Here is a 13,556-nt window from a genome sequence, read left to right on the forward strand (position 1 = left end):
TAATATTTAAGGGCTGCACTGTTTTGTAATTTTAGAAACGCTTGAACGCCCTGGCACTCAGCGAAGCTGGAAAAAGGCTACAAGTATTTTGGGAGTACCGAGATAAATGCAAGAAGAAGTTTATTTTATTTTTAACAGTGATTCCCTCAAAATGGCGCAAACTGGACTTGTCCATTTTAATGGTAAACTGACGCGAAGCTAAGAACAGGTGACTAATCACATGCGCACGTACGTCCGTTCAATCAGTCACTATGCTCCCATAAGTCACGATCCTTTCGCTCGTCACGCACGTGACGTGAGGTGCGTGACGTGCGAACCAGTCTCAAAGATCTTCACACAATGTGAGTAGAAAGCGGAATTTTCGACAGTGCTGAGAAGCGACTAGGAAAATGAAAGAAGTTTATGAGAATCCATTGACTGCCGTAATGCTTGAAGATTTGACGGATTCCCCTTACAGGGATACTGTACTAAGCGAGAATGAGAGTGGATTTTTTGATGCAGTTCGTGAGGGTAATGCTCGCGAGGTGCGAGCGTATGTTTTGGAGAAACATGTTGACGTGAATTGCGTTAACCTGATCGGCGAAACTGCTCTTCAAATAGCGGTGAACAATGACCGCCATGATATCGCCAAATTCCTCACTGAACAGGGAGCTGATGTGTCCTCTGCGTTGTTGCAAGCCGTGGCTAAAGACTCAACCGATTGGGTGAAAGCGTTACTGGCTCTCGTGCAAGAACAGAGCCCCGGACCAAGCACTTCCGCCTCATCTCGTCGGAAGAGTGAATCATACACTACATACATTTCGCCTTTGATGTTAGCAGCGCAAAATGATAACCAAGAGATGGTGAGGCTTTTTCTTGAAAAGGGCGATACAATCGAAGAGCCGCCGTTTCACAATAGATCCTGTGAATGCAGCGAATGCAAAAGTCTGGGAAAGCGATTAGGTCGCTCGATCTATCGTTTGCACCGCTACCGAGCGCTTGCGAGTCCTGTTTACTTATGTATGTCTTATTTACTCGAAGAGAAAGACATCAAATCGTCGAAAGACTGGAAAGATCCGATCGTGCGTGCCTTTCTCCTAAACCGGACACTGGAGCACCTTGTTGAGACGGAATACGAATTCAAGAGCGATTACAAAAGGCTTTCGAACAGATGTGAAGAATTCGCCGTGTCGCTTTTTCAGAAATGTCGATCAATGGAAGAAATCGGTTGCGTGATGAGCGTTCCCGGAATCGATAAACTGGAGCACGTGGAAGTGCGAGGAGGGAAGGAAGCTCAGAGGCTCAGCGTGTTGAATTTTGCCATTGCCAACAAGAACGAGAAGGTGAGGTTAATATATATTGGTGGTTTTCACCTCACACATCGTCACGCAAGTAAAAAAATTAAATCCTCAACCATTCAATAGATAAAGTCAAGAAATTGATATTTTGGAGAAGAGTGATACATAAACAACGTGTGAAAGCCACGGGGCTGTGCGATATCTCATAACCGAGTTATTCGAGAAAATGTACCACGGAAAATTACAGAGTTTAGTATGGGACGCCATGTTGGTGGACACCAACATAGCCACCAACATGGCGGCCGGAAACCAGCAAAAACATCTGGGGTTTACTTTGGCTATTTCAAAGCCTTTCTTCTCGCTGCTGAACTTTCACACATTGACATAGACGTTTCTATTACATGTTAGCTGATCAGACCTAAAAAAAAAAAAAAAACACGAGGCAAATCGGTGTTTTCATGTACGTGGCATGTTTAGAGCAGCAATCCTTCTGTCACGCACTACGCAAAAATCTAAAATTTAAACTGCTCTATTTTCAAAACAAAGAATGCTATCCTGCTGAAAACAAGCAAGCTGATTGAAATTTATATTTTCTTTTATGTGATGAAGATAAAAACCCAAAATTGTGTTTTGTTTAATATGAATTTCAGTTTTTTATGACGTCACGTGAAAACCAAGAATTCAGACTGCGCGTTGACGTATAATTGCATCGTTAGTTGGGATTATGTTAATTTAGCTGATCTTTCAGGTTATTCCAACATGGAGAGCATTTATATTTAGATTTATTCACATATTTGAGACCGCCCTCATGCCTTCATCGATAGCTGCAGTCGCACTAGAGAGCTAAATCTTGATTAAGGCCTGTTAATCACACTACAACGAACGGCTTTTTTGAATGTCGCTATTTAGCAAGCCACTTATGAGTAAATAACAGGTAAATAAGCAAATATTTCATCATGGGCCATATCAAAGCTGTCATCAATTCAATTCAATTCAATTCAATTCACATGACCACGTTTTGAGATATTTTGGTCACGGTATGTCTAGACTGACGGACGTGTATGAAAGCGCGTTACCGCCTTTCAAGAATTTAATATATTAACTTATCCACTAATTTACTAAAAAGGAGGAGAATAAGCAATAAAATGGTAAGGAAGAACTTGAAGAAGCTTAGCACCCGCTAAAGGGCCCCATGGCCCGCAAAGTCATACATATTATATACAAAAACTTTCTAAAATTTTTCTTTGGCTCGCATGACTGGCGATCGCTTTCATAACTTGCATGGCTCGCTGACTCGCGTACACTTCAGTTAATCTCAGCCTCAATATTCTTATAAAAAAGGTCAGTTCTTATAAATAAAAAAAGGGTATTAGCAAAAATCCGGTGAAATCCTTGTTGGGTGGGCTCAAGGACTATTTTATTTTTGAGGGAAGGGGGGGGGGGGGGCAGGCAAGACTAAAAAGATTTTGTGCAAATCGTGCGCAGTGTAACAAAATGAAGAAATATCTTGCAATCTATTGAAAAAAAATCCCTTTTGGTCACCAAAAAAAGGTAGTAAAAAATGTAGCTTTTGGAGGTGATTGCAAAGAGGAAAAGGGGTTTGAGGAAGTATAATAATTTTAGGGAAATTAAGGAAAATTAAAAAAAAAAAAAAAGAATATTTGAAGTTGACTCAATTACGTTTGTTGTTTAATAATTAAATTGATAAGAAATCAAAGGCTCCTGTGAGCCAACTCGTGAATGCAGTACACTCTGTTTTTTTTTATAAGAACGTCTAATTTTGGAGCTGAGGCTGAATGTTATTATGTTATTTTGCGATTTGAGGCTGAAAACGTTCTTAAGATGTTCTAAAGTTACATGGTATACACTACAAGTACTGCATTTCAGTAAATCAATGCGGACGTGACCAGGAAACTTATCAAGTGCATTGCCTGCTGAGACAAACCGAGATGTGTCTCAAAACGTGCCTTTAAGTATTTTGGTTTATTTATATTTATTACCTTGATTTTATATGCAGATTAGCAAAATAAAAACGTTCTTAATCAACTCTCAGCCTGAGGAATGTTCTTAGTACGTTCTTAAAATTTTGGTTAATCTCAGCGTCGACGTTCTAATAAAAAAAGGTTCTAAAAAAAAACAGAGTGTACTCGCATCAAACTACACTCTACAACTAAGGATTCGTGGACCGGCTATGCGGGAATAAAATGTGACCTGAAAGGTAACATTGTTCGCATAGACTCGAAAAAATAAAACGTTTTTAACAAGAAATTAAAGCCATAAAGGCTTACACCGTAACAGATTGCCGGCCGTGTGTATTCTCGGTTTTCACTGTCACGCCACTGAAAAAAAAAATCGAAACCATTCCATGAATGAAGTCAAGAAATTGACATGGTATAGAGGATAAATAATCAAGGCATCTGTCTAAGTGTCAGGTCTGTGCGGCATTCCGTACTCGAGTTATTTGACAAAATATTCCACATAAATTTATAGAGCTTAGTATAGAGACGCCATGTTTGTGTCCCTCTGAGGGGCACAAACATGGCGGCCGGAAAAAGGAAAAAACATCTGGAGTTCACTTTTGCCAGAAAAGAGGTTTGTTTGCCCTTGTAAATTCTCGAATGTTTAGTTTAATATTTCTCCTCAAGCTTAAATTGTTTAGAATGCTGAAAATCACCCGAAGAGTCATTTTTAAGATACGGAAAAGCTCTGTCACGGCCGTCCTCCTGATGTCACGCACGATGGAAACTCGGAAATTGAAACTTTTCTATTTTCAAAAGGAAGCACAACATCGAGCTAAGAAATTGTGAACAGACATATTTTTCGGTAATGTTTCCTTGAATGAAGGTAAACATTTTGTAGGCCTCCCAGATTTGAATTTTAGAATTTGGTGACGTCACGTGGAAACCAAGATTTCCAGGAATTCAATAAATTTAATAGCATGTTGTTAACAAACAAACCTGCCCATGTGCAGTAAAAAAATACCGACTAACGAGTCAAAGAAACAAAACTCCTTTGTAAGAATAGTTACAGTGCGACGCGCCTTTCCGTGGCCACCCAACAAACTTTTTTTTACAAGTTAGCCAATCAGAATACGTGAATTTGAGTAACGGTCACGCCTCCTTGCAAAGTCCAACAGGCAAGTGACTTAACAACGAATTATTAAAAACATGTCGTTTTGTATTTTTGTACTATTTCTCTTACCTCATTTAATACCGGCCGTATTCTCGGCCCGTTTCTCTCGCTTGCTCGTTCGTCTTTTGGCAAATAACAACGACTCTTGTTTTGTTTAGTTTGTAGCTCATCCTTACAGCCAGCTGATGCTAAACTCGGTGCTTTACCATGATCTGAGTGGATGGGAGGACCGCGGCTTCTTCACTAAGATGCTACTTGGCTTGCTTTTCACAGTACTTCTACCAATATTGGCGCTGTGTTATTTCGTGGCACCAAATAGTAAAATAAGTAGCCTCTTGAAGAAACCAGTCTTTAAGTTTGTCAGCCACACGAGTTCATTTTTGTGGTTTCTTGGGCTGCTATTTTGTTCGTCGATTCAAGACAAGATTTTCGATTTCCTTGAGTTTTCACCCCTAGGTAAGTGCGTTTATAACTACTTTCCCCGTCAAATTTTACCCAAACCCTGGCATTTAATGCATTGTATTCGTCGTTGATAAAAGTGCATGGAACTTGGTCCTTTCAAGGACCGATTATCCTGAGATGGGCTGAGTTAATAGCCGTCGTTAATAGTAATGTCCAAATTATGCAGCGTGACACCAGCCCGACCATTACACCGTGACACTTTCGAGCGTGCGTTATCATACTGTAGTCCGTATTAAACTGAAACCAGCTCAACTTGTTCTTGTCCATTGTCTTTGTAGATGTTCTTATAATGTTGTGGATCGCGGGCATGCTGTTTCAGGAGGCAAAAGAGGCCTACCGTCAGGGAAGAGAGCGTTATTTCTCACAATACTGGAATTTAGTCACGCTCTTCATGTTAGGACTGTTTGTAGTCTCAGGGGCTCTCTGGCTTGCTGGGTACTTCATGAGTGTAGCAGGGAAGAACACGTGGGCTGTACCAATTAACGAGGCGTTTGGCACCAGTGCAACAGAGGTTGCTTATCGCATGATCCTCCTGTCTAACGCTTTTTTTGCCGTTGGCATGGTGACGAGCTTCTTTCACGCGTCCAATTCTTTCCAAGTCAGTTCTGTTCTCGGTCCGCTACAGCTGTCGCTTGTGAGTATGATTCGAGACATCATCAAGTTTTTGTTCCTCTTTCTGTTGTTGTTCCTCGCGTTTGGCTTGGCGGAGAGAAAAGTGTACTCGCAGTATGTAAAGGCCAGAGTGGTTTTCGTTGGAAACGAAACGGAACACGAATTTGCCAAGTAAGCAATTATCTTTGCTGTTTAATTATATTACTTTATAAGAATGTGACTATGCCTGCTTTTTCGTTGCGCAACTCCAAGGGAGTTACTCCCTGGGGATACAATCGCCTTTCATGTAGCACTCGCGACCATTGTGATAGCGTTCGTAGCGGGCTGCCAGGGAAGGTCCAGGCAAAAGAAGTTCGGTGTTTACAGTGCGACGCGCCTTACCGTTGCCACCCAACAAACTTTTTTTTTACGAGTTAGCCAATCAGGATACGCGAATTCGATTAACGGCCACGCCTCCTTGCAAAGTCCAACAGGCAAGTGACGCAAAAACCAATTATTGAAAACATGTCGTTTTGTATTTTATGGCTAACTTGTAAAAAAGGTTTGTTGGGTGGCCCCGGTAAGGCGCGTGGCACTGTAACGGTTCTTGATCAGTTTCATCAATCTATTAGCACAAACTTGAAAGTTGTCTTTCGTTTGTCACAAAGGTGGTTTTACAAACAGTGAATCTGAGTTTTGTACAAACAGTAGTAGAAAGTGGTTTAAGCTCCGACCATTTGACACACATTCGTTCAACATAAGTTGGGCGGCGGATGTTGGGCAAATGTTGACCGGAATATTCAAACGGCTTCAACGCCATTCAACATTTTCGAGAGCAAAGGAAAAGTTGAATCTATGTTGAATAAATTTAAAACCAATTTAAATTTGCTTCAACACACCGCTTTCAACAAGCTTTCGACATTTTTTTACACTTTCAACACCCCCGACATTTCGTTCAACAAAGTGTTGATTAATGTTGAAGCAAGTGTTGAAACCGTTTAAATGAGCCTTTAGACTCCAATTCGACTTGACCTAACTTTTATCCTCGTGAACGCACAGGAAGCCGAAACTTTTCAGCTCTTATTTTCTCTTTTGTCACCTCACTAAACTGAATTTTTGAAGTAAATGTCCACAAGGTCATGTGGCGCTGGTTACTGAAAATACATTACTCTTTACAGAATTGGAGGAAGCTTGCGGTTCTTGTTTTGGGACTTGTTTGGGTTGGTTGAGTTAGATGCCTTGGAGACTGAAAAGAACTTCACCATCACTCAGTACACTGGCGAGTTGCTTCTGGGACTTTACAGCATTGCCTCAGTTGTGGTGGCCATTAATATGCTAATAGCTATGATGTCCAATTCATATCAGAGAATTGTGGTAAGTGCTTTGGTGTAAACAGCTGTTTCGACAAAGGTTGTCCAAAAAATCGTAAAAGCGTACGCGATAATGCCGAAAGATAGTCTGGGAAATACCCAATAAATTTCCACAAACGCCTAGAATCCAGATTGCCCGCCATCTCAAGTCTCCGAGGGTCTTCGTACGGTGGAGGCATTATGGATTCTGAGTGTTTATGGAAATTTATCGGGTATTTCCCAGACTACCTTTCGGCATTGTCGCGTACGCTTTTACGCTTTTTTGGGACAACCTTTGTCGAAACAGCTGCATGACAGAATTGTTCTTTATCGCTTGATCAAATCTTCATGCTATTCTCGTATGAAAAATCGAAAAAAAAATTCTTATCAATTTTTCTTCCCCGCGTTTTAGACGTATAAAAGCGTCAAATTTCACTTCCGATTGGGTACAATACCGCGCAAGACGGGAGACTGGGGAGACTAGGGCTGTGACATCAACACAGGAACGCTATAGTCTCGCGATTTCTCTGTTCTTCAGTTGTTTTTCGTGTGCAGAGAAAGAAAACTTTATGGACCAAAATAAGAGTGGGATTGTTGAATACTGAGAATAAAAAAAACGTGATACAAGGTGACAAACCAGCCGTTCATCGCAGTGATAACAGGCAAAGAGTCAGGTGACCGCCGAGGGAGTAATGAAATTGTGCCTCCGCTGCACAATTACTTGGAAATAGATGGCATTGTGCCTGCAATTACTTGGAAATAGATGGCATTGTGCTTCCGATAAGAAACTATTGATTGGTTTTTAAATGGTATTTCTTAATGTTGATTGTCAAACTAACGTTAGGTTGTTCCACTATTTCCAGTCGTTTATTTCTTTGTCCAACCGTTTCTGCTAACAATCCAATACTTTGTGTGTGTTTTTGTTTCCTTTTTGTTTTGTTTGATCGTGAGGCTAAAACTTATTCCTTTTTATTTTAATATGCGTTGTAAGCAGCGTTAGCTCTCTAGATGAGCCCTTTGTGCTCTTAGAGCAAATGTTGAAATAAATATTGTTTATAAAAAAACTGAGAACATTAACATTTGATCAATCAACTGAAAAAAATTCTGTCATATTCAGTGAGAAACTGAAAGAAAAAATCTTAATAACTTGTAGTTGATTTTACGTTTATGTGCGTTTTTGGTAAAAACTGTTCTGAAGTGAAAGCCAAGTAACTTTCTTTGTACGCATAACGAAGAGGATGATATCAGTGTTTTTCAGCAAAGGGAGATCACCATGTGCTGATCAGTTTAAATTTATCTCAATATTCCTTCAATTCGTGTCAATTAATGTCACTTTAATTTCGCAGCATAATCATCATCGTTAAAACACCAGTTGGCAGTAAGTAAAAAAGAATAAGTGATTTACGTGTTTGCGGTGTGAGAGTACGAGGAGGACGTTAGACAAATGATCTCCTTATTAAATTTGATTAAAAATGTGGTCGCTCTGAAGTTAGGTGGAAGGCTATTCCACATCTATGCTCCACCGTGTAGCAGAAACTGAAGCTGAGCCTGAGGCAGATAACTTGTAAGAATAAGTACAAGCGTTAAATTTCTGAATAGAGCAGTTGAAAAGCAAACATTAACGCAGTTGTTGTTGTTCAAGGTGAGTTTTTAATTTAAATGATTTCGTCTTCACCTGTAAGCCCGGTCTTGAGTGTGAGCCTCGTTTCACTTCTCGGGAAGAATGGAGATCCTGGGAACGAGGCTGCCACGAGTTCTTGTGCTCAGATTCTAGGCTTTTGTACATTATTGCAACTTGTCTTCTGAGCATTTTATTGAAGCAGAAGCATTGAGCATTATTCGAGCATTTCTCTAGAAAATTAATTTTAAAAAATGCAATTCAAATGAAGAGAGATTTTGCTGCATTATTTTTTTGTTCTCCTTGCATAGGACGACGCAGATATCCAGTGGAAATTCTCAAGAACCCGTATGTGGATGCCATATTTGGATGAAGGCAATGTAATGCCGCCTCCATTTAACCTCATTCCACCGCCACACTTGGTGTTTAATCTCTGTCGCAGACTCTGCGCTGATCCAGGAACCTGCGTGGTAAGTTAGAAAGCTCATCATATTAGTTAAGTCTTTATTGTCGTTCGTGGTTTACAGTTTTCTTTTCTCCTTGAGTTACTAATTACCTATGTGGTTTTCTGAATGATTTTAAAACGACAACATTAAAAACTACAAAATTTCACTGATCGACTCATGCGACAGATATACCTCAAAACTGTAGCTTATTTTGCAGCTTTTAATGCATAGAACGCTCTGAGATATGTCAGCGTCTGTAAATGCATTAAATGAAAATATTCAATAAATCATAGGGGTGGTAATTTGCTGACAAAATTTCGAAGTAATTTAGGAAATGTTGACCAAGTTATGAGTTGAGGAACCACTATAATGGGTCTCGGTAGGGAAAGGGTTAAGTGGGCGTGGCAGTCTCACAGGGGCCACAGGTGACTCACGAGGCTGAAACTCCACCCCGTTTTATTGGCAGAGGTGCTACTACCTTGCGCAGGGGCGGACGTGCCTGAGGTTTCTCGAAACTGCAGCGAGGCCAGACTTTCCTAGACAGCTAACTGCAATTGAGGGGAGGGGCGCGGAAAGGTGACCATTTTCCCCGCATGTTTTCAAAGACTCGTGTCCCAACTGTACCCAACTGGGTATATCTTTTCACAGGTTAAGGTGCTACCCCTGGATGGCGCGCTGAAAGCTAACAACTACTAGACTAACTAAGCATTTAATTTTAAGAGATACTTTTCCAGTATAACGTCCATGATCACGGATATAAAGAAGGGTGATGCCCTCAAGGATTCACTTCCTGTTTTTTATTGTCCGTTAGGGACCTTTAGTTTCCTTCTTCACTAATTCTTCGCATATTCATTATTGTACTATTAATTTTTTTTCAGGGTGGATGCTTTGAAGGGCGAGACAGATCAGTATCCAGACTGAGAGAGAAGGTGGACATGGAAAGAGTGAGTAATATCAATTTTTAGAGGAAAGTTGCGTCGCCCTTCCTTTCATGGAATTTCTTTATATTCGTATTACATTAAGAATGAAAAATAAAAAATAAAAAATAAAAACAATTATAGTCAGCCTGCATATGGCAAAGCGAGTCGGAATACAAACCCGGGAAACAACGGTAAGAGGCGGGTGATCTCATCTTGACGGTAGCAGTAAATTCAGTCCCTTAATTCAATCGAACCTAAAGTCTTGCAACGACACGATTTAGCTTTCATTTTTTCCCCGTAGGCCTGATAGTTTGATTGTAATGTTCTCTTGTTTCATGAGTGTCTGGATCTTTAATTTACGCTGTTTTCTTGAGTTAATTTTGCAACTTTTTCGTTCAGCGCCATGAAGTGATGAAGCGCTTGATTCAGCGGTATCTTCTGACCTTCGAGAAGACAACGCCCCGGGCCCCCGCTCCTCAGCGGCCAGCAGAGACGGATGACAGCAATCACTTGAGGGAATTGATAACTCGGTTAGAAGGCGCTTTAAAAAAGACTGAAACCGAGCATTCTCCTGATACAGCTGCTAAAAAAGTGAAGGAGGTAATTAGTCAAAGTTGATCATTTCTCTTTCGATTCCAGCGAAGATTTTGGCTCATCTTTTTTTTTTTTACTTTGATCTTTGAGCCCTTGCATTCTTCCATGCTGTAACAATCTTTTTTATCTTTTTTCAGGAAAAGAGCAACGTGGAAATACATTACCTGCGAAATGGAACTCTCGAGTGACAAGATGAGGCCATGTTGTGAACTTGATCTTAACACTGAAATTTCTAGAGAGTACTTCATTGTTACTGAACGTAACTCAGCTTTAAAATGTTAAAATATGATCTAGTTCACATTAAGTAAAACTCCAGTTGAAAGCCCTGGGCGTAAACGAGACTTGCGGAGATTTAAAGGACTAGCCACAGAGAGGAGATGTCGTTAGTTCAGATCTACAAAAGGGCGTTTGACTGGAATAATTGTTTTCCATCAAACTGATGAACGTATAACCGGTGAAGGCCTACGACCGCGATTTTAAGCCGAGGTATGTTTGTTATCAGGGGCACCCAAAGGTTGGTTTTGCCTGAATGCCTTGATCGCCAAAGAATTTCGGATATAGTTTGTCAAGAAAATCTCAAGTTTTCTTCGGCAAAATAAATGCTCAAAATTTCATAACACTGGAAAACTAATTTCGGAAACTAATTCCTTTAAATTTCGCTTTCGTAGTGGCAAATTTATCGTTAAAAAGGCGAAAAAAGGTCAAGAAGCATTTTCGTAAACGATCTAGAAAGAAGCAGACTAGCAACGATTTTTGTAAGAATAACGACACATTTGAGTTTACAAGACCCCTAGGGCTAACATGGGTCAATTCCGTTAAAGCACTCGGTATAGTTTTCACATATAATGAAATCGAACGATTACAGAAAATTTTTTATGATAAACGAAAAGATATTCGGCTGCAGATACGACTGTGGCGTTGCAGGGGCCTCTCGCTGCTCGGCAAAATTACAATTATTAAATCCTTTTTGCTTTCAAAAATGACATATGTGTTTTCAGTTTTGCCAACTCCGCAAGAGTTTATAAAACAACTTAATACTATTATATATAATTTTCTGTGGAATGGACCTGATAAAATAGCTCGATTAGCAGTAGTTAACGACATAAAATTTGGAGGACTTCGGTTAACAGATATTGAAACGTCTATAATATCACTAAGATTAGCTTGGCTTGCAAGAATTTATTCACCGGGCCGAATACCATGGAAGGTTTTTTTGGATAACCTGTTGGAAAGTTATGGTGGGACTTGTTTTGTTAGCTGTAATTATAATATTGAGGGATTATAAAATCAATTCATCATTTTATAGTGAACTCCTCCAGTGGTGGGATGATTTTAGGAATGCTTTCTCTACTTCGCCTCTTACTGCGGAAAATATAATTTGGAACAATAAGCTTATCAAAATAGACGGAAAGAGCATTTACTACCACAGCTATGTTAAAGCAGGTATCCTATTAACTAATAAGATGCAATTTGATAAGGGAAGTTTAGAGTCATACAATATTGCAACAGATGCAGGATTGAAACAATCAAACTTTTTAACGTGGGCAGGGATTCGAAGTGCAATTCCTGGCCACTTGAAATCTTTGGATGATAATAGGAGAAAAACTGGTTTATTAGAATTTTGCTGCGGGGAAAAAGTGTTTGATCCTGTGCTATGTAAAAGTAAACAATTCTATGAACTCCTCATTACAAAAAAGGGAATAGTATCAAGGGGCTTTACTAAATTGAAAAATGACTTTGACTTAGATGATATTACTGTGTCAAGGATTTTTCTCAATTTGCGGTCAGTTTCGTGGGAACCTTTATTAGAAGCTTTCAGTTAAAACTGTTGGATGATATCGTTTTTACTAATAAGCGACTAGCAAAGATAGGTTATGTTCTACACGATACCTGTACTTTTTGCAAAGTGGAAACAGAAACCATCTATCACTTATTTTACAATTGCCCTTTTACTCTTATCTTTTGGGAAAACTTTGAAAACTTCTGGTTTGTACTTTCAGGTAAAAGGGAAAAATTCACGTTACAGGATGTATATATCGGTAAATTAGAAAAATGCGAGTTATTGAATTAACTCTCGCAAATTGCATATATGGCAAAGTCGAAAACAAGATAAAATTCCAGAATGTGAAGTTTTCTTAAAACAAGTAGACGTCAAATATAGAACTGAGAAATATATTGCTGTTAAAAACAATACACAGAAAAAATTTCAGGCTAAGTGGTTATTATATAGATGGCACTTATATATAATAAATAATAGTTTACAAATATAGATGTGATTTATAATTAATAATAGCTCACAAATGCAAATAGAGTATACTGAGAGTCTTGTAAACACTTCTTTATTTTTAAAATGGCAATAAAATCTGTGGGAAAAAAGACATGTTTCGGTCGTACAACGACCATCTTCAGTTGAAAGTAGAAGTAATTTGAAGTTACATTTGAATTTATAATGCAATGCTAAACAAAGATAAATAACAAACGTGCAATGACAGATAAATTTGTATTTCTGTGCGAGATTTTGGTAACTAGCGCTCCTATGCATGTCAAACCGCTGACAACGAAAACCGAAGATGGCGCAGTTGTCGACAGGCAAAACGAGTTACCGACAATAAAACTGCCGCGTTTGTTATTTGTTGACGATAAAAAATTATTTTTCCTACATATGTAACGTACCATATAATGTATTTTTTTGTTGTTGTTCTTTTATTTTGTTTGTGAAGTTTAACAAGGTTCACACGCTGGATTTTTTGTTTTACGTCAGACGGTCAGTAACTTTTTATGATCAACAACAAAATTGTTGTCGATAACGATTGGTCTAGTCTATCGAGGCCGTTTTAAAAAGTTGGTAACAACTTTCACTGTCTTCGTAAGTTGCAAAAGTGCTTTTCTTTTTTTGCATCGTTTAGTATCTGCCACTACTTAGCAGTATCACTAGTTATTTAATATCTGCTTGTGTTGTAATAAAGTTTTGTTGTTGTTGTTGTTGTTGTTACCTCATATAGGGGTATTGTAAAATCTCCACAGCTTTTTCTTACCCAACAGCGTGTTAAAAGAAAATACTATTCCGGGAGAAAACGTTACTATGTAAGTTAACAGTTACTCGATCCACGAAATGGATGGTCAAAGAGACGCGTGGAGAAAAGTTAACCGATGTAAAATTTCAAAAA

The 13,556-nt window shown here is 39.1% G+C and overlaps 1 protein-coding gene across 1 annotated transcript; it reads left to right on the forward strand.

Moving 5' to 3' along the window:
* Positions 1-310: 310 nt before the first annotated feature.
* On the forward strand, positions 311-13,371 carry LOC146461958 (short transient receptor potential channel 4-like). Its single transcript, XM_085086263.1, has 8 exons — positions 311-1,322; positions 4,568-4,865; positions 5,150-5,654; positions 6,641-6,836; positions 8,741-8,899; positions 9,754-9,819; positions 10,195-10,395; positions 10,527-13,371. The coding sequence occupies exons 1-8, from the start codon at positions 390-392 to the stop codon at positions 10,575-10,577; spliced, it is 2,409 nt and encodes an 802-aa protein (XP_084942389.1). The 5' UTR covers positions 311-389; the 3' UTR covers positions 10,578-13,371.
* Positions 13,372-13,556: the final 185 nt, after the last annotated feature.

The sequence above is a fragment of the Pavona decussata genome, unplaced genomic scaffold (assembly GCF_977016875.1).
Source record: "Pavona decussata unplaced genomic scaffold, jaPavDecu1.1 SCAFFOLD_193, whole genome shotgun sequence".
Lineage (NCBI taxonomy): Eukaryota > Metazoa > Cnidaria > Anthozoa > Scleractinia > Agariciidae > Pavona > Pavona decussata.